This window comes from Saccopteryx bilineata, chromosome 3 (genome assembly GCF_036850765.1).
Source record: "Saccopteryx bilineata isolate mSacBil1 chromosome 3, mSacBil1_pri_phased_curated, whole genome shotgun sequence".
Classification (NCBI taxonomy): Eukaryota; Metazoa; Chordata; class Mammalia; order Chiroptera; family Emballonuridae; genus Saccopteryx; species Saccopteryx bilineata.
In genome coordinates, this window is record NC_089492.1 from 284624237 (window position 1) to 284647417 (window position 23181).

At 49.0% G+C, this 23181-nt stretch overlaps 1 protein-coding gene across 4 annotated transcripts in view; it reads right to left on the reverse strand.

The window, feature by feature from the left end:
- The window catches only part of VPS13D (vacuolar protein sorting 13 homolog D), a 242546-nt gene that overhangs the window by 12664 nt on the left and 206701 nt on the right, over window positions 1-23181 (reverse strand). For all 4 annotated transcript variants that reach the window (XM_066270406.1, XM_066270404.1, XM_066270403.1 and 1 more), the window contains one exon: window positions 508-639. In XM_066270406.1, coding sequence (XP_066126503.1) covers window positions 508-639 — 132 coding nt within the window. The remainder of the gene's footprint in view (window positions 1-507; window positions 640-23181) is intronic.

The following is a 23181-nucleotide window of genomic DNA, read 5'->3' on the forward strand; positions in this document are numbered from 1 at the left end:
AATTCTATCATGTCAACTTCACTAGTTTAAAATACTCCAGGATCCCAGAAACATAAGTCTCTCCATTCAAAGAGTAACCAAACAATTGTAAGAAAATTACATTCCCCAAATTTTTAGCTACTAGTTGTTAATGGTTTATCCGCCTCATTTCACTAGCTTTCAGCAGCAAATAGTAGAACACCACAGTTTAAGAAAACTTTACAGGAAAAATACCCTTAAAATTGAGAACATTTTATCATCTTCTCTTTGATCTAATGAGGAAGAAATGCCATCTTCTAGAAGGAAAACATTAAGATCCCACTCTGAAATTTGGTTGGAGAACCATGCTTTAAGTAAAAGGCTGTTTTCAAGCAGTTATATGTGAACCCATGAAACATTTGAGCCAAGGAATCTCTGACCAGTTCCCGGGTCTAAGAGTCAGGATGATGCTTGGGTCAGACAGGAACGTCTCAGACTCAGAGACAGAAAGACAACTCGATGAACCAACGGGGCTGGTGTCCCACTTACAATTCATCTTGGATGTTGTCCGTGAGTTTGAAAAGCTGCTCTTGCCCTTCGGCCTGGCTCCCGGAATAGCGGGGAAGCAGCCCCTGGGGCCCTGTGCAGACCCGCGGTTTCCGCACCCTCTGCGCCTGCGTCCTGGTGAGTAAATGGACAAAAGGCAAAGAGGTTAGGTGTTAGATCAGAATGATTTTCCAGCCTCCTCAAAGACAAAAGCACTGCTTTACTACAAGACATACTCTAAATTTAGTGATCGGAATTAAATCAAAGTATGAGCTGTGAATGCACAATCAGATGGTGGGGAGGGGGTTTAAAGACCCCAATTTTGAATTAGGGACCTTGCCTTTGCCATTTTCTAGTGATGTGATCAATGACAGGTCACTTAACTTCTTCAGCTCTCGGTCCCATGTTCTCTCTAAAACGGGGTGCTGACACCTACCTCACAGTGAAGAACAAATAAAAGAATGCCCATCGAGCCTGTGCTTGACAGAACACGGCTATCTGCCCGGGTGCCTACGCCTGTACGGTTATCGTCACGGAGGTCACACCCCACTCTCCTAGGCATGTCCCCAGCAGAGGCACCTCCAGACCTGCGGGGTCAGGAAGAAGACTGAGGCCTCAGGCATCCGAAAGCACACACCCAGCTTCCGGATGTCTTCTAAGACAGGCTCAGCCATCTGGGGACAGGGTGAGGGGCACAGGAATCACACAGGGGAGAGGAGAGGCCCCTGGACGGGTCCCAGGCCACAGTCTGAGATCTGCAGTGGCTCTAACTCATGCCACTCCACGTTGGTTGTGCAAAGGAATCTGCTTTGCTATGGCTTTCAGGGCAGACTGATGTTGTCTTTGTCCACAAACCACATACAGGATAGCTGATAAGTACTTTTTTGGTGTTTTCCTAGAAACAAGAGTCCATATTTGTCTTGGAAAGGCTGTGCATATTTCAGATGACTGATAAGAGTCTGCCGGGTCTGTCCTCGGCCTTGTACTTGCTGTACTTTTCATTATTTGTTCCTGGATTCCATTGAAGCAAAACACCCCTCTCTGTGCACATCCAGAAGAGAGGAGCAGCTCACACACTGGGCCAGCGCTTCAGAACCAGGTCCTGACGGGAGGGTGGACACTTTACTTGCTTGCAAGGGTGACAAGTGCCCCAGGGGATCAATCGGGGTGGCGATGTGGACAGAAGGAGTCAGCAAGTTGCCACAGGAAAAGCAATGGGCAAGTTGCAAAACTGGGACAACTGCAAAGCACCTCCAGACCAGGCCAGTGCTCCGCTCACCAGGCCAGGGAGCTAAGGTCCCACACCTGGGTGAGATCTGCTATGTGCTAGAAAGCCAGAAATCCAGTCATAATTTTTTAAAAGTTCAGTAATAAGAAAGCTCTAAGAACTACTAACTGTGCTCTTTGATATCAAGAGATGGTAAAGAAGTCTCAACAGTTTGTACTAAAGGACTGGGTAGAAAATGATTTTATTTAGATCAGATACTTATACATTCCACAAGGCATAGTCTCAATTCCTCCTCCCCCAAGGCCTCCAGAGGCCACTGAGACCCCAACCATGACCTGAAGGGAGGGAGGGCAGTGGAGGGGGCTCATTCACCCCCCAGTGAAGGGGCTACTGCTGGTCAGGACGCCCGCCAACCAGAACAAGTCAGGAAAGCCAGGGAAGGGGCGTGCGGTGCTTCCCCACAGCGGAGCCCTGCCCCCGCCCCTGCCTGCAATACAGGGCCACCCTGGGGAGCAGACACTTGACTATCCCCCACGAAGCTCCTGGGAGAGGTTTGGGCTATCAAGGCAGACGTCCCGGGGCTCCTCCCCAAGGCGAATATGATGGGGCCTGTGCCTCACCACTTTTCAATGTCTTCCCCAATCTATCAGATTGTAGGCTCAATTTCCAATTTATATCCTGAATCCTCCTAGTCCTCCATCTCTGTCATAACTGACAAATGATCTCTGGATTTGTAATGGATTACTACCATAACCTTATAAAATATTCTTTTTATCTCCACCCTTGTCCATTCTTCTCATAGCAACGTGAATGACCTTTTCAAAACAAAAGTTAGATCAGGTCAGTCACGTGCTCAAAACACATTGCTTCACATCTCAGATAAAATATCTGCTCACCGCCTGGCTCCTCACCTGGAGCGTAAGCGCCTTGAGCAGAGGGACGGTTTCACTCCCTGCCCTCCTGGGAACTAGAACAGTGCCTGATGCATGGAAGAGAAGGAATGCACAGTGGATGAATAAATGAAGGACTGTATCTGTGGGTGGGGGCAGGGGCCAGGGCCTCCGTGACTGCTGAGCTGAGCAAGGAAAGGTGATACCCAAACTTTGGTGAGGAGCCCGAAGACTCGAGCAGCTGAGCTTTGAAGTCAACAATGTCAAGGCAAAATGTAAACCAGCTAGAACCCCCAGTTCCTGACAGAAAGGCCAGGGGTGTGTCCGTCCTGTTCACTGACCGTCAAAACAGAGGAAGGGGCCTAGGTGAAGTCATGAAGCTACGCCTTGCTGACATGTATTTCCCCCAGAAGAAACAATCTTCGTGAGGACCTAGTGGGAAAACAGGCCACGGAGGAGGAGAAAACCTACCACTCTCCCCACTCTCCCTCGACGGGACCCCAGGAAGCCAGAGAGGCCAGGGGAAGGCGGCTTCCTTCTGCCCCTGAGCCCTTGGAAACCACACCTTGTGACAACTGGGGAACAGTTGGGAATGTACGTAAGTGTGCCCTGTATCACCACATTATCAAAGAGCTCTCTGCTAGAGTCAGTGATTTCTTGATTCAGTGACCTCCCTCAGGGACTCCCCCAAATTTCAGTGACCCAACCTCACCCTACTCACTCTGTGTTGTCTTCTAACACGCAAACTACAAACCTACCCCGACATAGAGAGTACAACCGCAGAGCAGCTCCCGATGGGTCCACACGGCCTATTTGTGGGTTCCTCCCTTCTCCGTCTCCCCAAGGTCCTCACTTTGTGATGAGCCAAATATCAAGGGAAGGTCGGAAACTGCGCAGACACTGCTGACAGGGTGGCGTTCAGGCCCGTTTTCCACGTGACACAGGAAAAGAGCGAGGGCACTTCTGCCACAAGAAAGGCTGTAGTCCCTAGCAGTGTTATAAATATCAGGACTACTTCTCGAGGGGTGATTCAGAGATACTCTTGCTAGAAGCAGAAAGGAGGATGAAAGGAATTCTTCCCACAACTTCTCCTATGGCCTTATCACTGTCGGCACCTGAAAAACCATTCTTTCTTCCCTGACACTCAAACTAAAATTTGAACTCCTGAGGTTGAAGTTGGGAGGTTGGGGTAGAGGAGTGCTTAAAATCACTGTGTGTGAATAAATTTAGTGCCAGATGTAATCAAAGAGTTATAGACAAAGCCAACAAGCTAGTGATTTTAAACCTTGTAAGTCGGCAAAGGCCCTGGCCGGGTAGCTCAGTTGGTTAGAGGAGCACCATCCTGATATGCCAAGGTTGTAAGTTCGATCCCCAGTCAAGGAATACACAAGAATCAACCAATGAGTGCATAAATGAGTGGAACAAGAAATTGATGGTTCTCTCTCTAAAATCAATTAAAAAAAAAAAAAAAAAAAAAAGAAGAGCATCATCCCGATGCACTAAGGCTGTGGGTTTGATCCCCGGTCAGGGCACATACAGGAGTATACCAATGAAAGCATGGGTAAGTGGAACAACAAATTGATGTTTCTCTCTCTCTTTTCCTCTCACTCTCTCAAATCAATAAGTACAAGTTAAAAACAGAGCCAGCAAGTTTAACATGCTCTTCTGTGCAGACCACTGTGTGACGGAGCCATTCTCCTCGTACCCTTATGACAGCACCAGAAAGTCACATGACCCTTTGAGACCGGTAGGACCGCACGTAACAGAAATCCTCATTGGCTCACACTTTGATTCAGGAATCTAGCGAGTCCCTTATTGACTGTTCCGAGGTCACTTTCATGTATGTTCCTGGGAACCTATCAGCACCTGGAGGGAATGGATTCTATTCTCCACTTTTTTTTTAAACTAGACTCATCATTATCCTCAGTTCGGGGCCCACTATCATCATTGGGCTTTTCTTTATTCATTTGAAATGATAATGAACATCCGTGAAACCAGTCCCCAGCGTGAAGACACCACTGTTGCCCATAACCTGAGCCCATCTCTGTGGTCTTCCGCTGCCCCTCACCCCACCCGACCCCCTCTGCCTGAGACAGCTCCTGTCTGAACCCCGCATGTAGCATTGCCCTGCTTCACTTCTTCATGTGGCCTGACCACATTTCAAGGGATGCTCGGTAGAGTCCTGTTGTGTTCTTTGGTTTTAGTTGTTTCGGGCTTTTGAAAAAGGATGTCACTGCTTTTTTATGTTTTGGGCCTCACTTCTTCCTCCTAAGATTCAGCCATTCTTTTGTGTGCAGCTATATAATTCATTTATCATGCCCACTTGTTACTATTCCGTTGTATGTCTGAGTGGGGTTTCCTGGATCCCAGGGCAAGAATGTTCACCCAACAAAATTCAAATGGTTTTCAAAGCAGCTGAACAAATTTACACGCCACCCACAATGCATTTAGGGTAGCCAAGTAATCCGCGTCTTTCTACCACGTGGTCTTGTCTGAGACAGCTCAGCACTGTGTATCACAGAGCCAGTGGCCCTGTGTGACTACTGAGCACTTGAAATGTGCCAGTGTGATTAAGGAACTGAACTTTTAAAATTTAACTTAAAGTAAAGGCAAATTGCGTGTCACATAAGCGCTACTCTAGACTTTTAAATTTTCGTTGCTCGAATGGGTGTACAATGGCATCTTGTTATTTACTTACATCCCCACCCTGTCTTTTCAAACTAAGGAGATGATGGCGCCCAATAAGAACGCAGAGCAGCTATGACGCCTGCCCATGGGCAGCAGAGCACACTGAACCACTGCCAGCTGCCCAGACCCACTGCCACCGCCTACCCCAGCCCACCCTCCGGCCTCCCCTGCTTGCCTCGCCCCCCTCCCCACGATCACCTCTGCTCTCCAGACTGGCTGCTTCTAGGGCAGGTCTGGTACAATATCCTCTGAGGGCAGGGGTGGCAGATCATTACACAAGAGGCGTAAACACCCCACCCACTCACCTCTCCTGAGCTGACGGTGTCTCCTACTAGCACTCAACATAAAAGGCAGTTTACAACGTGTGTCTGTTTAGCGCGTATGCAGCAACTCTGCCTCCACAAACCTTTGTTTAGCCAAAGGTCTGTGGTGTATTTAATTGCTGCCAGCTGGGGGCTGTGCGGCCATTTTAAGCCCTCAGCTGCTGCGGTTTATAAATTTCACAGTGTATAGAAAGAAGCAGGCCTTCCAGTCAACCAGCTAATCCAAAATGTCAGTACCAAACCAACTTGAGCTTTGAACTCCATGAAAACGTCAGGGAGCCGGCGGAGCAGCATGGACGCCCCCCCCCTCCCGCCTGGGGAGGGCTGCTCATACAGTGGCTGATACTCTGCAGATATCCACCCGGCCGGAGATCAATACAGAAGTCTGCATCTGGCCACTGCCGGCTGACACACGCTGGAGGCCCTGAGCCCGAGATCAGAGGAACAAAAACAATCCCCGTCATTTTCTTTAAGCAACAACAAATCCAAACAAGGTGACACGGGAAGATCTAACCAGTTCCACTTGGTTGATCTTGCCTTTCAGCCTGAGGGTCAACAGTTGGCCAGCCACTATTTGTTCTTCGCGTATATGATGAGTAACTATGTCATAGTCCTATTAGTTGAAGACAGATGTTGTACACACATACACATACCCCTGTGCAGCTTAAGTTATTAGTCGGTTGAGAAATCTGTCATGGCCAATGTCTATCAACCAAGTGAGGTTCAAAAACAATCTGTAAACGAGGAGAAAGTGCATGTGTCAAACATGCGACTTCCTAGCGTCATGGAATGTTTATTCAACTGATGACTGCCATCTTCCTCAGGACCTGTGAGTACTGACCCCAACAAAGTGATGGATTGTGCCTGCATTTACTTTATGTGTGTGTCCATGGCTTTTGTTTTAATTAACTATCTTACAGATATATACCGTGCTCGACTGGGCACACACAAGTCGGCTGAGAACAGAAGGTCAGCCCAGACTCTCTCTCCAAAGACTGTTAACAGGTAACAGCTACGAAATACCAAGACTCTTGACTAAATGGTTCGATCAAGCACTTGTCAGTTCTCTAAAAGGAGCTCAGTAGTCTATCTAAACAGTGCTCTACGTTGGCGTGCATGAGCTGGTTAAAACTTCTGCTGGTGGCCACTGCAGGACAGTGCCTGAAGTCCGAGAAGCCCGCATGCCATAAGCTATGTGGGCTCTCTGACCCGCAGCCCCCCTCCCTACGGCGCCCACTCCCAGGGGCTGGGGGAGAGCGCTCCTCCCCCACAACGACTCCACTCCTCCCGGGCCATCTGAGGAGGAGGGGACATAACTGGGCGCTGAAACCTCTACAGTTTGGCTCAGTTTACATCAGACATTCTTCCTCAGAGTTCCATGATCAACAGACACCCACTTTCTAGAACCTATCCAGAGACAGCATGGAACACATAGGTGTAATAATAACTATGGAGCGCTGATTGCATTAAATCTTGAATCAAGAAAATTGTACCAAATACCTGCTGTGACAATTAGGATTTTGAACGCATGCAAAACTAGAATGGGCAGAAAGGAACCCTACTGGCAGTAGAGGTTGGATCCTAAATCAAACTACTAACTGAGGATCCAAACCAAGACAGCCAGAGAATGAGCCTGCTCAGAGCCTGGAGACCGGGCCATGCCTGCCTCTGCCCCACAGCCCGGCCCACCCCGACCTGGCCCATTCAGCAAACCTTTCCTGAGCGATCATGTGCAGAGGGCAGTGCCAGGCCTTTAGGAAGATGGGGTGAGCTGCGTTTCCAGGGGCCTTAACTGGAGTCTGGTGGAGGAGACGGACAGAAGCAGGCAACAGTGGCTGAGAGGACAGACTCTAGGGCCAGCTGTCTGGGGTTGGATTCCGGTCCCCATTAACCAACAATGGCTAAGTGTATAACTTCTTGGAGCCTTGGTCTCCTCATCTATAAAATGGGGATAATAATGGGGTGGTTGTGAGAAGTCAATATAAGCATAGTGCTTGTAACAAACAGTACTTGGTACATAACAGGCGCTCAGAAAAATGCTGCCTGTGATGATGACGAGGGCGCACCTCTGTCAAGGGCATCACAGGTGCCCAAGAGGGGCCCTAGCCTAGCTCAGGTGGCTGAGGCCCAAGGCGGGCTAGAGTCCAACGTCCAGCCCAGTTTCCGTATTGGGAAAACGGCTTCAAACTGAAATATCCCCTTTCCCTTTGCTTTCTGGTTCACAACATTCTACTTTCCTCCCGCCGGAGTTCTGAAGTCATCTGTGTGACAACACGTACTTCCCACGTTGCACTGCTGCGATGGAAAATATGGGAAAGATGCTGACTCATGAAATCGTTGGGAATTCTATTACCCTGTCGCTGTAAGTTTTCAGGAACCTGAAGTCATGCGGTGGCGGAAGACATTTCCGGTGGTGGGACGGGTTTTCTCCCGTCAGTGGGATTCACACCTGACTTGTTTATAGGGGTCAAGGCTTCCTACAACCTCACACATGTTTTGGGGACCCAATGACATTGCAACTGTGACGGCGGATAGGACTAATGCCAACAATCCTATTGAGATTTAAAATCTAAGAACAAAGCTACTCCAGAGGTTTTTTTTCCCCTCATCGACTCACTACCTTGCAGGGCAACTACCTGTTCGTGGGGCTGGGGGTGGGGCAGAGCAGACTGGCTTCCCCCAAGAATTCCAGCTGAGTGGACAACGTCACAGTGAGAGACAGCCTGACAGAGCTCAATGTCCAAAACACTTCACTTCTGTGTGCATTCTGAGGTTGCTTTGCTTTTTTAGGGCAAACAAAAAACAGTAGACAACTTATAAAGTGGCTTGCAAGTTTCAGCACCATCACAAAAAGGAGGCATTTTACAAGTGCGAGCAAGCTTCATTTGTGTCCTAAGTTCAACATGCTGAATCAGAGAGCTTACAGGAATTCCTCAACCAGTCGTGGTCAAATTCTCTGCTAAACGGCCTCGTTTAATGCCAATCCAAAGATATTTTATGTGGGCCAAAATACACAATTTCTGGTAAACTTGACTTTGTGGCTATTAATTTCAAATTCCAATGACTAAATAAACCATATATTTTCAGACTGATTTCTAGCAAATGATTATATAATTTAAAAATATCATTATATTATCCATCTTCCTCTCAAAGCTGATCTCTCTCTCTCTTTTTTTTTTTTACAGAGACAGAGAGAATCAGAGAGAGGGATAGATAGGGACAGACAGACAGGAATGGAGAGAGATGAGAAGCATCAATCATTAGTTTTTTGTTGCGACACCTTAGTTGTTCATTGATTGCTTTCTCATATGTGCCTTGACCATGGGGCTACAGTAGACCAAGTAACCCCTTGCTCGAGCCAGCGACCTTGAGTCCAAGCTGGTGAGCTTTGTTCAAGCCAGATGAGCCTGCAATCAAGCTGGCAACCTTGGGGTTTCGAACCTGGGTCCTCCGCATCCCAGTTCAACGCTCTATCCACTGCGCCACTGCCTGGTCAGGCTCAAAGTTGACCTCTTTTAAAAGACAGATAAAATTTAGGACTTTAGGACCATGGTGGTAAAGAGAACCATGTAAGGCTTTGGAAAGAGACCAGCATAGACTGAAATTCCAGCCCAGGGACTTACTGGCTGAGTGATCATGAAGAAGTTGCTCTCGGCCTCCGTTTCCCTATCGATAAACGAGAACATAATATTTATTGCTGGATGATCCTGAGACGATGTATATGATAAGTGCCCAGCATAGTAGGCACTCAAAAAAAATTGTCTCCATTTCTCTTACCCTTATTCAGAATTATTAGGTGTCACGGAAGTATAAACACCAAAACACAAAACTTTTAAAATTTAGATTTAAGATTTCCATCTGACAGCATACTCTGGGGGCGGGACTGCCCAACTGTGAGGAATGACGAGTCAGGAGCACACCCAGTGTTTGCACACTCAGTGTTTCCCAAGGAACCAGTGCCCGAGCGTTCACTCACTTGGCCTATCCCATCCAAACCTTATTTGTTTAAAGAACTTTTTTAAAAGAGCAGCTCAAGAAATACTACCAAATATCAGTCTTAGAATTGGAATGAATGGAGTTTTAGAATATTGCCATTAACAAAATTCAGAACAGAGGTTTTCAGTGGTAGAGCACCTCTCTAAATGGGTAAGATACCTGAATCCATCCAACCCCTGACAATGGAGCTCCCGGTCAGAAGCGGGCAAGGATGTGCCTGTGCTCGGCACCTCTGCCCCGCCCCCCGCTGGGGCCTCCACACTCAGTACATGAGGGCTGCAGCCAGCGGCTGGGGGTGCTGCAGCCCCCAGGGGTCTGCTTTGTGAAATGTTTGCTTTGTGGAGAGGACCCATTCATTCAGGCTGACGTTTAACACAACCTTTTACTACCAAACAAACGAGGTGGAAAAAAGAAGACACTTCAAAGATGGATAAGGACACTGGAATTAACACTGCCAGGAGAATGAGAGTTTCCGCACCTACAGGGATAAACAGGATAGGTTTCAGGCCCTGAGGTTAGACTTTAGGTGGTAGAGGGGGAAAGGACATGCTGGGAGCAGGGTCGCAGAGCCAGCCAGTGACTCACCTCCTTTCTAGCCACCAACCTTCCCTGGGAGGGCTTGTGATCTGAGCTCAGCTGTGGCCTGGAGAGCTTGGTGAGAGCTGGATGGAAGCTGCAAGAAGCCGGAGCTTCTGTTCTCTCCTCCGCATGGTTGTGCCATAGCACCTAGAACAGCGCCTGGCACCCAGTGGGCACCCAGTACACACACGAGAAATGCACAGACTGGCGGCCACAAGCCCGTGTTACAACTGCAGCTGCTGCTTCTGAGCCCTGGGAGTGGAGCAGGCGGGCTGGGAGTTGGTAACGACCCAGGAACCCCCGGAGCGCAAGAATGCTGATCATTTCATCGAAGAGGGAAACTAAAAAGTTACTGACCTAGGTCATGTCCCCCAGGGGGCAACTGGCTAGCTGTCTGGTGGCTGCAGGGGGAATGGGCACCGTCTGCACTTTTCCAGTGGGGCCTCGGACTCTGGAAACTGCCCAGGGGTCTGCCTCCCTATGGATGGTCCGATTGATTGTCTTGACACTCGGCACTCACGCTGCTCAGAACCTTCTGGCCAAGGTAATGGGCTCTCTGCACTAGCTCAAATTCCACAAACTTCTTCAAAGGATCTTGACTGTATGGCTTTCATTATTTTAATCCCAACTTTTAGGTTCTTTTGACCAAGAAACATAAAGAAATTAACCAATCAGCTACTCCTCATCCTCCTCTGACCGGCTGGTGCTTTTTTTTTATTCTTTGTCTTCAAACTTAACCTATTGCCAGGCTCTCTTGAAGTGCCAGGGCCACTGTTAGTCACATCTGCCTCTCCACAAACAAGAGATGGCACCTTTTCTTTGAACTTGTGTCTAACTGTCTGGCTCTCGCCGCAGTGCCCGGGTATAAAGCCAGAGCCAAGGCGAGAACAAGGCCAGGAGACCCTCCGTGGGTCTGAACGGGGACTGGGGGTCAGTGCTGTCCTTTCTCTCTGGGCAGGAAGGAGGCAGAGCACAAGCTGGCAGCTCCGACACCCCTCCATACCTATACATGGGGTATACCTCTGCCCGCTACCATGATGTTGAACTTGGTGACAAAAGATTATTGTTTCTCTGGTGATAAGAAGGTCAGGCTGCCTTATAATTAAATGCCCCCGGCGTGAACATGAATGGGACTGATTGCCATAGTCCATCAACCCCTGGCAAACTGGTTTGTTTCGTCTGGACAGCAAACAACATTCCACACTACTGGATTTTTTTCTCCCAGATCCCCTGCGGCCCCCCCCCAAACCTTTTTTAAAAACTACAATCTGTTCTGCTGTCTCGAGTTACATTCTGTAAATAATAAGCAACACTGATGAAATGCAAAAAGCTGAAAATTCACAAAGCAGAAAGATCTGCAGTATGTCCCACATCTGTGTCACATTAAATCCGTGCTCAACAGATTTGCTGATTCCTGTCTAATCAGCACACGAGGGTGACGTGGGCCAGAAGGGCTCTCGTGCTACATGCCACAGCAGGGCCACCCGGGGCCGGCGAGGCGGGGGCAGGAGCTGCACCGTGGAGCGGAGACACCAAGCCCACAGCACAGAGACCCTGCGCCAGCTGCTCAGGCCCAGTATATGCGCGCCGCAGACAGGCGGCCGCCGCTGTGGTTAGGGTGCCGGAGAGCTACGGATCGGAGCCCCCCACCCCTGCCCTCGGTGTTGCTGAGGCCGGGGCCCATGGAGGCTCAACTAAATGACATGCTTTGATGACAGAATGTCTCATTGGAAGAAGCTGGCTCCCTATACATTGAAATGCCTACAAAATAAAAATAGAACAGAAGGAAATCAATTCGAGTCCACTTAGCAAAATGCTTAGAGGCTACTAGAGATGTCAGTTGTTACACCAGGCAAAATGTGATTCCACCTTTACTTCTCCCAGGTATTTTACACGCATATGCACACACACGTGCATGCACTCATACTCTCATTTGAGAAAAACTGGCAGAGCCTAAGAGAAATTGGCATGCTTTAAACCTGTGGCATTGTGCTAAGTCCCTGAATGATCAGAAGGCTCTGTGTTGAAAAAAACCAGATTCAGACTCAACAAAGAGTCTTTAAGCGGAGGAGCGTGTGAGCCTCCAAGGACAGTCCTGGGAAGACTTGGTGTATTGCCACCTCTACCAGCTCTCCACTATCTGTGTTCTCCCACTAATGTCGGGAGAGAAGACACCAGCATGAGGCAGGTCGGCTGCCAGGGCCCACCATGTGTCTCTACTGCTGCGTTCACTGACTAGGCACGGGACACTTCGATCTTCACGGCATCCTCACAAGGAGTTTTATTAATCCTCTGTTTTACGGAGGGGGATCCTGTGCCCGACAGAGATTATGACGTTTCTCCGAGGCCATTCAGCGGGTAAGTGGCAAAGACAAACTGACCTGGGGTTTTTCTGGTACTCCTGGACTCAGTAAACCCTTAGCAGCATGACTGCTGATGAACACCTAAGACAGATTCGAGTCCATCACTGTATTAAGCATTGTGGCGTTATGTCTTACCAAAGAACACATAACATGACCTAAAGGAGCTCGCAATCCAACTGAGAAGATGAGGCGTACCTCCTTGAAATGACTGTGGAAGAAACTAAGACAGGCCCCAGTGATGAAAGAGCTAAGGGGGTCTGGCATCCACACTGAGAGGGTTGGGCTCCCGGGGAAGTTCTGGCTTCACATCGGATCCTGTCTAAAGGTAGAGCAAGACTTTCATCACTCAAACAATGTACAGCATCAGTGCTACCTGCCAAGTTGTAACAGGAACTAGTGTGAAACAAATACTAAGAATCAGAAGGAAACAAATTGACAAGATAAAAGCCAGTTAAAGGACCACACCACATACAACCTAAATACATCTGACCGAAGCCCCATTCTCGATGCCAAAGCCATTGACTGCGGAACTAGGAACAGTGACAGCTGTCCTTTTATTCAGTTACGGTGCAAACTTTCATGAATGAAATTCACCATGCAACTAATCTACATTTCATGAATATTTGGAAAAAAGATATGCACTAATAGGAATAAGAGATTGATAAGATGACAACTATTGGAAGCACAGGACCAACGGAGGACGGGAATGAACAAAAACACATTAAAGAGGAAGACACATTTTCACCTCAAGGGGTGAAATAAAAGGACTGGGGTGAAGAATACACAAAGATAATTCACTAAAGAAGAAGTTCAAAATGCCAACTGAAATATGAAAAGACGATTCAACACTCCTAATTATCAAAAGACTCCCTGTAGTAACACAGATATTCTCTCTCTCAGATGGGCAGAGACATAAGAGTAACTCTGCCTCGCTCTCAGTGTAGTGTCCACTTTGTAAACCGCCCGCCTGAATTCTGAGTGGATAGCCAGAACCGGTAGTGACAGGGGTCTTCTCAAGCACTGTGGGTGGAGGTACACACCGTTTCAACTCCAGAGAAGGTGATTTACAATGTGTTTCAAAATAGAAAATGTATATACACCCTTAACCCAACTATTTTGTTTTTAGAAATTTACTCTAAAGTGAGAATTATACATAAATGAAAAGGTATATGTAAAAAAAAGCTTATTAGCAAAATATTGGAAACATCCATCAATGAAGGACTAGTTAAGTACATTTTGTATAGATGCTATTTAATATTATATAAATGTTAAAAATGATGGTTTAGTTTTGGAATGAGAAGATGTTGTAGAGTCACTGTTGAGTGAAAAAGGTTAGACATCAGTATTCATGCTCCTATTCAAGTAAAATCACATATATGTTTTTTTGTGTGTGTCCATATATACACAAGGACATGATCTGGCAGAAAATCATTATTAGCCTTTTGGTGATTATCCATGGCCAGTGGAATTGAGTTACTTCCTTTTTAAAAATGAGATTAGCGCCTGACCAGGCGATGGCGCAGTGAATAAAGCAGAGAACCCAGGTTGGAAACCCCGAGGTCGCCAGCTTGAGCGTGGGCTCATCTGATTTGAGAAAAAGCCCACCAACTTGAACCCAAGGTCACTGGCTCCAGCAAGAGGTTACTTGGTCTGCTGAAGGCCCGTGGTCAAGGCACATATGAGAAAGCAATCAATGAACAACTAAGGTGTTGCAACACGCAATGATTGATGCTTCTCATCTCTCTCCGTTCCTGTCTGTCTGTCCCTGTTATTCCTCTCTGACTCACTCTCTCTCTGTAAATAAATAAATAAATAAATAAAATTTTAAAAAATAAATAAATAAAAAAAAATGGGATTAGCCCTGGCCACATAGCTCGGTTGGTTAATAGTATCGTCTCGATATGCAAAGATTGCCAGTTCAATCCCTAGTCAGGGCACATACAGGAACAGACTGATGTTTCTGTCTCTGTCTCTCTCCTTTCCTCTCTCTAAAATCAATTAAGGGAATAGTGGTGGGAATAATAGTACCTATCTAATTGGTTTGTTGTAAGAATTAAAGAAATAATTAGTGCAAGGTCCTTTGAATAGTCTATGCACTATAAATGTCCATATGTTGTTTAAATTTTCAGAAGTTTAAATGTATACATATGTATATTTTAGTGGTTTTTTTTCAAAGATTTTATTGATTTTTTTGGGGGGGTGGGGAGAGGAAGAGAATGGAGAGAAATAGAGAAAGAGAAGGGCGGGTTGAGAAGTCAGAAGCATCAACTCATAGTAGTTGCTTCTCATATGTGCCTTGACAGGGTAAGCTCAGGTTTTGAAGTGACGACCTCAGCATTCCAATTTGACACTTTATCCACTGAGCCACCACTGGTCAGGCTACATGTGTACATATTTTTAAACTCAAACAACAGAACTACTTTTTAAAAAATATGATCCAGGGAGCAGTCCCAAAATATCTACAGCATCCTTAAGAAGCAAAGCATGAATGAGTACAAATTCCTCCCATCACATGCTGTAGACAAGCATGGGCTGGGTGCAGACTGGGGTAAAACGAGCCAGAATGGCCAGGCTTCATCTGGAACAGCTCTCTTCTGGGTTAAGAGGCAGTCCTAGCGTAGCTTTCTTGAGAGCACAGGGCCATGAATCGACTGTTACTATGGATGCTACTTCCGCTAAGACTGGGGAGTGGCCCTACGCCGTACTGAATGGTGGGGCCCATGGATGCTGCTTTGTTGACCTGATGGTGCCTTGCAGGAGGCTTCCTTCCCAGCCCATCTGACTTACTTTCCCAGCACTGTCTTGCTTTTTGACACTGACAGAGGGCCTCTCTTGCTTGTAGTAACTGACCAGCTCAGAGCAGCATGTCCTGACTGACAAGTAGGAGGAGCTAGGCAGGGCCAGACGGACCCAGATGCTCAGAGCACTTTCCTTAAAGAGCCCCGTGAGGCAAGATGTGAATTGCAAAAGGGGTACTCTAAGAATGGGTAAAAGCAAGAGCACTGCCTCCCAGCCTGCCCGAAATCCCCTTCCTGCTAACACTGGGAGGGAGAACATCTGGAACTGGTTGGGAGGCTCTCCAGCTGCAGAGCCACTAGAGTGAAGTTCGTGTTTCATTGGAAATTGCATTTCAGGGGCTTATAGACTGTCCTTTCCGATTCTCCTCAGGGTGAAGTGCAACCTAAAAGACAAGCTGGTTCAGAGACCAAATCAGCCTCGCTTTGAAATGGTCTCCTTTCCCCAGCCCCCTCTGACAGCAGAATTAATGGTCCAGGTGGTGAGACATCAAAAATGAAAGAGAAGGACGTGGGGTCATCTCAGGCATTTCTGTGCCTTCAGAAAAAGCCGATGCACCCCTGGGTCAGAGCCGACACCAAAGCTTCAGAGCACATGTCCTCCTTGGAAACAAGAACCAACGAGACTGTATCCATTTGAATCACTGGACAGGGGCTTGCCTCTCTGGGACTAGAGAAAAATGTGTACTCAGAATGTACCAGAACTTGCTGAGAGCCCAGGAGGTGGTGAGGAAGGATGTTAAGACTCTTTCAGACAGAGGGGGCAGCACATAAAGTCCCTCCAGGTCTGGGGCCAGCTGCCGTTCCCACCCTACCATGTGCTTTCTGCACTTGGCCTCCCGGGCACTGAGACACAGGCTTGCAAGCAGCCCTTCCTCCAGGGCTCCGTGTGCTTCTGGGAAGGGCAGGTGCATCGGGAGTCTGTCCAGTGCGGAGGCAACGGACCTCTTTCTACTGTGTTAACTGTGAACACGAGACCTCTATTCTAGCCTCTCCTGCCAGGTGAGGGTTTGTTTCTTCCCCTGGCTGGGGTGGGGGTGAGGGGCAGAGGCCATTAAGGAGGGCAGGCATGTGGCTTTTCAAAGACCAAGTTCCTTGGGGCGTAGAGCAGCAGGCAGGCCTGAGACACCACTGAAGCTGAGGGCGAGTCACACACAGCAAGACGTGGCTCTGCATGGCCCCCTCTGCAAAGAATCACTGACGCAAGAGGCTGGGACCAGACTTCCTTCTGCGAGTTACAGAGAGCGCACTGGAACTTTCTAGTCTTTTCTGTCTTACAACTTTTGCAGAAAAGAATTTCTATAAATTGCAGTAGTGGATCATCTGGCTACCTCATGGCATCTTCATCGTTAAACTGAACACAATTCAAAGAGCAGCATTATTTCTTCCTATAGTGTCACTCCTTTTTTTTTTTTCTTCAAATTTTTATTTATTTTTTACTTATTCACTTTAGAGAGGAGAGGGAGAGGGAGAGACACACACACACACACAGAGAGAGAGAGAGAGAGAGAGAGAGAGAGAGAGAGAGAGAGGAGAGACAGAGAGAGAGAAGGGGGGAGGAGCTGGAAGCATCAACTCCCATATGTGCCTTGACCAGGCAAGCCCAGGGTTTCGAACCGGCGACCTCAGCATTTCCAGGTCGACGTTTTATCAACTGCGCCACCACAGGTCAGGCATCACTCCTCTCTTAGCATCTCTCTCTTCACGTCCCAGAGACTGCCACCGTACAGCTCCTAGGTGCCAAATGAGCTCCAATATGGACAAAGCGAACCCAACATAGGTGCCACATTACAAGACACCCAGCGTCTGCTAGACTTTGGGCTTAGCAATCATTTCATGGAGTCCTTGCCCCAGGCACTCCCTCCCAGAGCCCGTTTCTGGGCGTTCTAAGCGTCCTGACCTGGAAGGATAACTAAACAGAGTCTGACAGTCGAGAGTAGGCCAGCCCTCCCGTCTCTTCTACTTCTGGGGTCCTTTCTCCAGCCCACCGCACTAGGGTGAACAGAAGTTCCCCTCTGCCACCAGCACAAGGAAAGCACGGATGCCCTCCCTCCAGGGCTTCCTGTACTGCACACCAGCCAGGCTCCCAGGTGACCAGCTGGTGACGACAGACTCGGCTGGATGGCGAGCAAAGCCAAGTTGGAACCAGGAGGTGTGACTGCTGTTCTGTGAACCTGGAAGGCTGCAGTCACTCCTCATTTGGGGAGGGGCTGCGGGTGGTGAAGAAGTGCAGGGGGGACCAGGGACAGCAGAGCTCCCACGTACACAGCTCAGGGACCTGGGTCCGGGTTAGCTGGTAGCGGATAGGAGCAGGCAATAAGCACCCTTCCCACTGTGAGGTTCAAAGTGTGCAGCCCCTTTCCCCAAAGTGCATTAGCACCTTTTCCCAAATTTCCTGGGTCCTAGGCAGCCGTCCACTTCCCACCCTCCAGGTCCAAGAGTCAAAAGGAGGTGGATCTGAGACCCGGTTAGATACCTCAGATTTAAATCACGGGTCTTCTGATGGGAGAGACCTAGAGACGGTCCGGGAGCAGCACAGAAGTTGGGAGGAGGGGCGTGCTTTGCAATTGGACCGCCAGGGTTCAAAGTTCTGGTTCCTACTCTCTCTACCTTTGAGAGCTGAGACAGGTTATGTAACTTCTCTGCCTCAACTACCCCATCTGTGAAACAGGGGAAGTACACTTAGCGCCCACCTCAGTGGCCCGTTGTGAGGATTAAGTAGTGTGTGGCCTGTAGGAGAACTCAAGGCCTGGAGCATCATCACCCAGAGCATGGGTCCACGTGAGATGGAAAGGACAGACATCCCTGTCTTTCTGGACGGCACAAGCAAAGGGCGGGGGGTCCCCAGTCTGGCCACAGGATAAGACTGGCTGAAGGACAGGACCACCCCCAACCCACTATTCCCCTCGGGGCCTCTGAATGCAGATAGCCCTTTCTTTCTGAGTAGATTTACACCACGGCCCCGGTGCTTGTCCCTTCATTCAATGCCGAGTGACCGTGAGAGCCCAGGTTCCCTGGGCCGCGCTGTGACCACGCACCCACTCCCCATGCCCTCCTCGTGGAGGACGGCCAGCTCGACAGTTGGCAGGCCAGGCGACCAGGCCATCCCGTGGGACAGCCCCCGCCTCTGCTCTAGCGTGTAGGCTCAGCTGTGAATGGACTCCCAGGAGGCCGGGTGGCAGGGACGGGGCACAACCATCTGCGTCCCAGCGGTGCGACGGGAACGCTCCGCGCCGGCATCCAGCCACCTCTGCCACCGGCGCAGCCTCCTCGGAGACGGGTAGGTTTCCTGTTGTGTCAGCCCCGTTTCCTTCAGCAACATTATACTGCAAACAGAGAGCGGCTCTGAATGGAGCACCATGGTGTCCCGTTTCTGGCCGGGGGAGGAGGCAGGCTGCCTGGCTTCTCCAGAGGGAAACATTACCGTGCCCTGACCCTCTCTAGACTGGGTTTCTTCCCGCTCCCCCGTCCTGAGAAGCTGTTTGAAGAAAAGAAATGTGCAGGCTTTCCTTCCTGACCTCAGATGGGCAGGTTCTGAATGGCAGCTGGGTCTATTACATGCAGTGTGAGAGGGTTAAACAGGACAGCCTCCACTCTTTATAAACTTTTGCCCTGTGGATATGTACTCATTGGCGGCAGTACAAGACTCGAGCTGTATTACACGCCTTAACGATATGGTTCAACTGTCGGTCAGGCTTGGGCCTGGCACCGGGCCAGACCGCAATCAATGGGACACAGAACCTCCCCCTTTCAGATCATCACGAAGGCTCATATTATCTCCTTTTCGTCGTGCTGGTTAAATTTATGGAGCAGAACCCCGAAGCTGCATTCCTCGGCCGGGGCCGGCCCACGCGGCCCTCCCTCCCTTTGTTCAGTACTGTAAGCTAGCCGTGCTTCGGACGACTACAGGGTTGTTAGTTCAGGCACTGACTGTTTGCTCACAACTGAAATGAAGAGAGTTCAGTGGAAGGGCAAAAGGACAGCCCAAGTGTAAAACCCCATCCCAGCAGGCCCTGGGCCCCTACGTTTGGCCCTGAGCTGCTCCTTAATGTATGACTGCACTCTGTTCTCACAAGAGCACTATCTCCAGGCTGATCTCCAATAAGCCTTCTATGAATCAGCAGCCAAGTCTTCCTGCACGGTGCCGCCACGGAACCAGGGGTTTGGGGGACTAGGGGCACGCTGGCCCATGATACAGCCAAAGGTCCATGTCCTACAGCCCTCTTCCTGTCCTCCCAGGTCCCATGGGGGCTGGGAATGCAAATACTGATTAGTTGCTGGTCTTATTTTTAAGTGTTAAATGTTACTTCGGAAAAGAGTAAACTGATTTTCAGGCCCTTGGCTACAAGGGTGAGATATGTGAGTGGTGTATGTGAGCGTGTGTGTGTGTGTGTGTGTGTGCGCGTGCATGTGCCTGGGAGGGAGTGCGCACAGCAGTGCGTCTCCTGGGATCAAACAGAAGGCTCTACGCAGCAGACCCACCGAGCACCGTCCGCTCTCCTCCTGGAACGTCAATATCTCTGATTAGTCCACGCAGGGTTCAACCAGCAGCCCAATGGACAGGGCTCCATTTTGACTCCAGAGAAGTGCACTCCTGAAATGGCGTTTGAGGGGTGTGCCCCAGACGGCCAGTGGGCTGAGTTCTCCCAGAGCCGACACCGGGGTTGATCCCCCAGGCTGCTGGGAACCCACAACCCTCCGTGCACGTCTGCAGTGCCTCCACGGGCCTGCCTACAGAACGAGGCTGCTGGAATGAGCTGTGGAAGTCTGGAGCATAACCAAGGTCCAAGCATAACAGAAAGGGTAAGAGAAACTGAGAGAAAAACCCCCAAACCAAAACCAAACCAAAACCAAACCAAAAAGACACGGTGAGAGGACCAGGTAGGAAAATCCTGGAGGGGAGTCACCGGTGACCCTGTGAGCGCCTTCCTGCCAGCTGTGTCTTTCAGCCATTGTTATGCAACACTAGACGAGGGCCAAGCTGGTTTAAAAATAAAACCCAGAGATCCCACACCAGCGACGACACACACGAAGGCTTTTTCCGATCCTGGGCAGAGGCTGACTTCTCTGATGGAGTCTAGTGAAGCTAGTGATCTGCTCTGAATCTGACCCTGGTTCACACTGAAGGTGAAAGAGAGAAGTCTTGCTCCCTGAACCATGTATTTCTGAATGAAAACCACGTCCATTCTAGCCTTCTCCTCACAGGTTTCCTTATCCCCCGCACTGTTTAGACACACGCCAATGGACCTGTCATTCCAAAGCCTAAAGCAACTTTTTGGGAGTGGACAGGAGGTGGTGCGGATGAATGGGTAACAGAAAACTGTAGCTTGCTACTGAGAACCCCTATTCTTATGGTAATTCTATCATATACTATTTGTTCTGATTTGTTAAAAATAGAGAACCACTTAAGTCAGAAGGGAATCGGCAAGAAAAAGTTAGCTAGGCTAATTTAGGAAATTCTCAAGAAAAATGTGTAATCCATTCACTGTCTCTAGGCATTCATATACAAGTTCAGGGTTCAATTAAATCTTTAGTCATAATAAGGCCTGACGTCACCCGGGGAAAATCAACACAGAGTCTGCACACACATAATCATACAGGTTACATGGACAGTCATAAACGAAGCCAGTCTCCGTTAGGTGTCGGTGCAGAACGGAAGGGTTACAGCCAGCTTAGTCTGGCCCGTGCCTGAGCCCAGATGCATCAACATTCTCCGATACTTTTAACATTTGAGAAACTGGACCCATCCCTGAGAATGAGATTCCATTACAAGCCAAGACAGACTCTGGGAACTTATGGTGCCCTAGATGCCCCCACTTCTTGCTGGACTTTCTCCATCTCAGGGTCACTTTGATGACCATATACCAAGGACATACAACCATAAAGAAAGAGGCCAAACTCCAACAAGGCAGGCCAGGCTGTTCACAAGCAAGATGCGACGGCAGCCATCGGCGGGCTCCCACTGCCCACGCTGCTCCCGTGTTTCTGCACTGTCTTCTCCACAAGCCACTCAGCCCCGCCGCCCACCCTAGCACTGTGGGCAGGGCTGAGAGGGCCTAATCTGATACTAGTTTGAGAACTAAAAGAAAGTATGTTTTGGAGTCTGCTTTTTGGTACTACATACATCCCTTCTTGGTTCAAAATGGCCTCTGTCAAGGCTGATTTTTTTTTTTTAATATTGATTTCTTGGCCATCAGCTAACAGAAGCTATGACCGTTCAAGTACCTCTGCAATGACTGAGCAGAGGGAAGGGGCCCATCTACAGCAGTATGCCTGGATGTTATACTTTGTGGAGGCTGTCCTCGCACCCTCCCAGACGTGATCTAGCCTGCCACCTCTGGGCCACTTTACTTTTCCCAGAGGTGAGGTCAGAGGGAGGGCTGGGGCAGTGACAGGGCAGGCCTGGACACAGACTCCACCCCTTGGGGGATTACATGTAACCAACTCCAATCATGCTAAGCCCAGCTGAGGTTCGGGCAAGGGCCGAGGGCTGCACAGAATATATTAGGTACGAAGTGGCCTCAGACTGGCCTCCGGCCTTTGTACTTTCAGATAACATCACCAAGCTTTTATAGGTCCTGCCTGGGCTCTCAGTGTCTCAGTGCCCAGCTTCCTCCCTGACTCGAAGTCAGCCCCAGGAATGGTCCCTCTGTGCCATTTCTCCAGGGAGCTACACAACCAGTTATTCACCTCCGCCATGCAGAGAGGACCAGCCCTGCCCCTTGGAAGTGGGGGGACTGACCGAAGGAGGCAACGGAAAGCTATGCCCGCACGAGGCCACAGAGCAAGAGTAGTGTCAGGCTGGGAAAGGGGCTCCGGTCTCCCCATCTGAGACTCTGTCCTTTTGCCAAGAGGCCGTGCTGCCTCCAGGACCCCAAAGGGCACATCTAGATAGGTTATTTTGATCACAAAGACATGAGTCAAGGAGAAACTGATCCTCCACTGACAGATTAAAAGGATGTGAACTGCTGTCACTTCGCCACAATAAATCAGAATGACGTGCTGTGCCACTCTGTCAGCTCCCCCTTAGCATTTTGGGAATAAGAATAATACCTCACGAATCCATCCCCCAAAGTTAAAAACCAAATTTATGGCATATTAGACCTCAATGAAAGTTTTTTAAAGATCTCTCACGAAAGCATGTTGTGCTCATCACCTTAACTATATATGTGTCACAAATGAACTGCTGAGCCAGGAGGCGCTGCCCCCGAGAGCCACTTCCCCTGCCCAATGACACCCAGAATTTCCTAGGAGGTGCAAAAGGCAACAGGAGCTAAGTCTGGAAATAAGACAAATGGGGGGATAATCTTTGAAATGAATCATGAAATGAACATGTATAAACCTAGAGAAAGCTCCAAAACTTCCAAAGGTTCAGAGCTCTACCGTAATCCATATCTCTTACGTCCATTCTGCAGAACCCATGCACTAAAGGGTGTCTGATGAAAGCCATGCTTTACAAAGCCCATCATATCACACTGGAAATGAAAGACACAGTTTTTCCTTTAAACTCTAGCCCAGAACTGAGAGCACTTTTTTTTTTTTAAACAGACATTGGGGACCCCGACCTACACGATAACATCGTCGTGGGCCCGTCCTGGTGGGAGTCAGACGGATAATCCCTCGAGAGCCCCCATGGCCCCACTGCAGGTGGATCTGACTCTACAACTCAAAACCCTTCAACAATACGCAACCGTGGACTGTCACACGTCTGGAAAACATAACCGTTTTTGAAGAATGCTTTCCAAACCACGTAATGCTTTTAAAGCTGTTTATCAAAGGAGCTGGACGAGCAACAGTGGCCTGAAACCGTTTGTC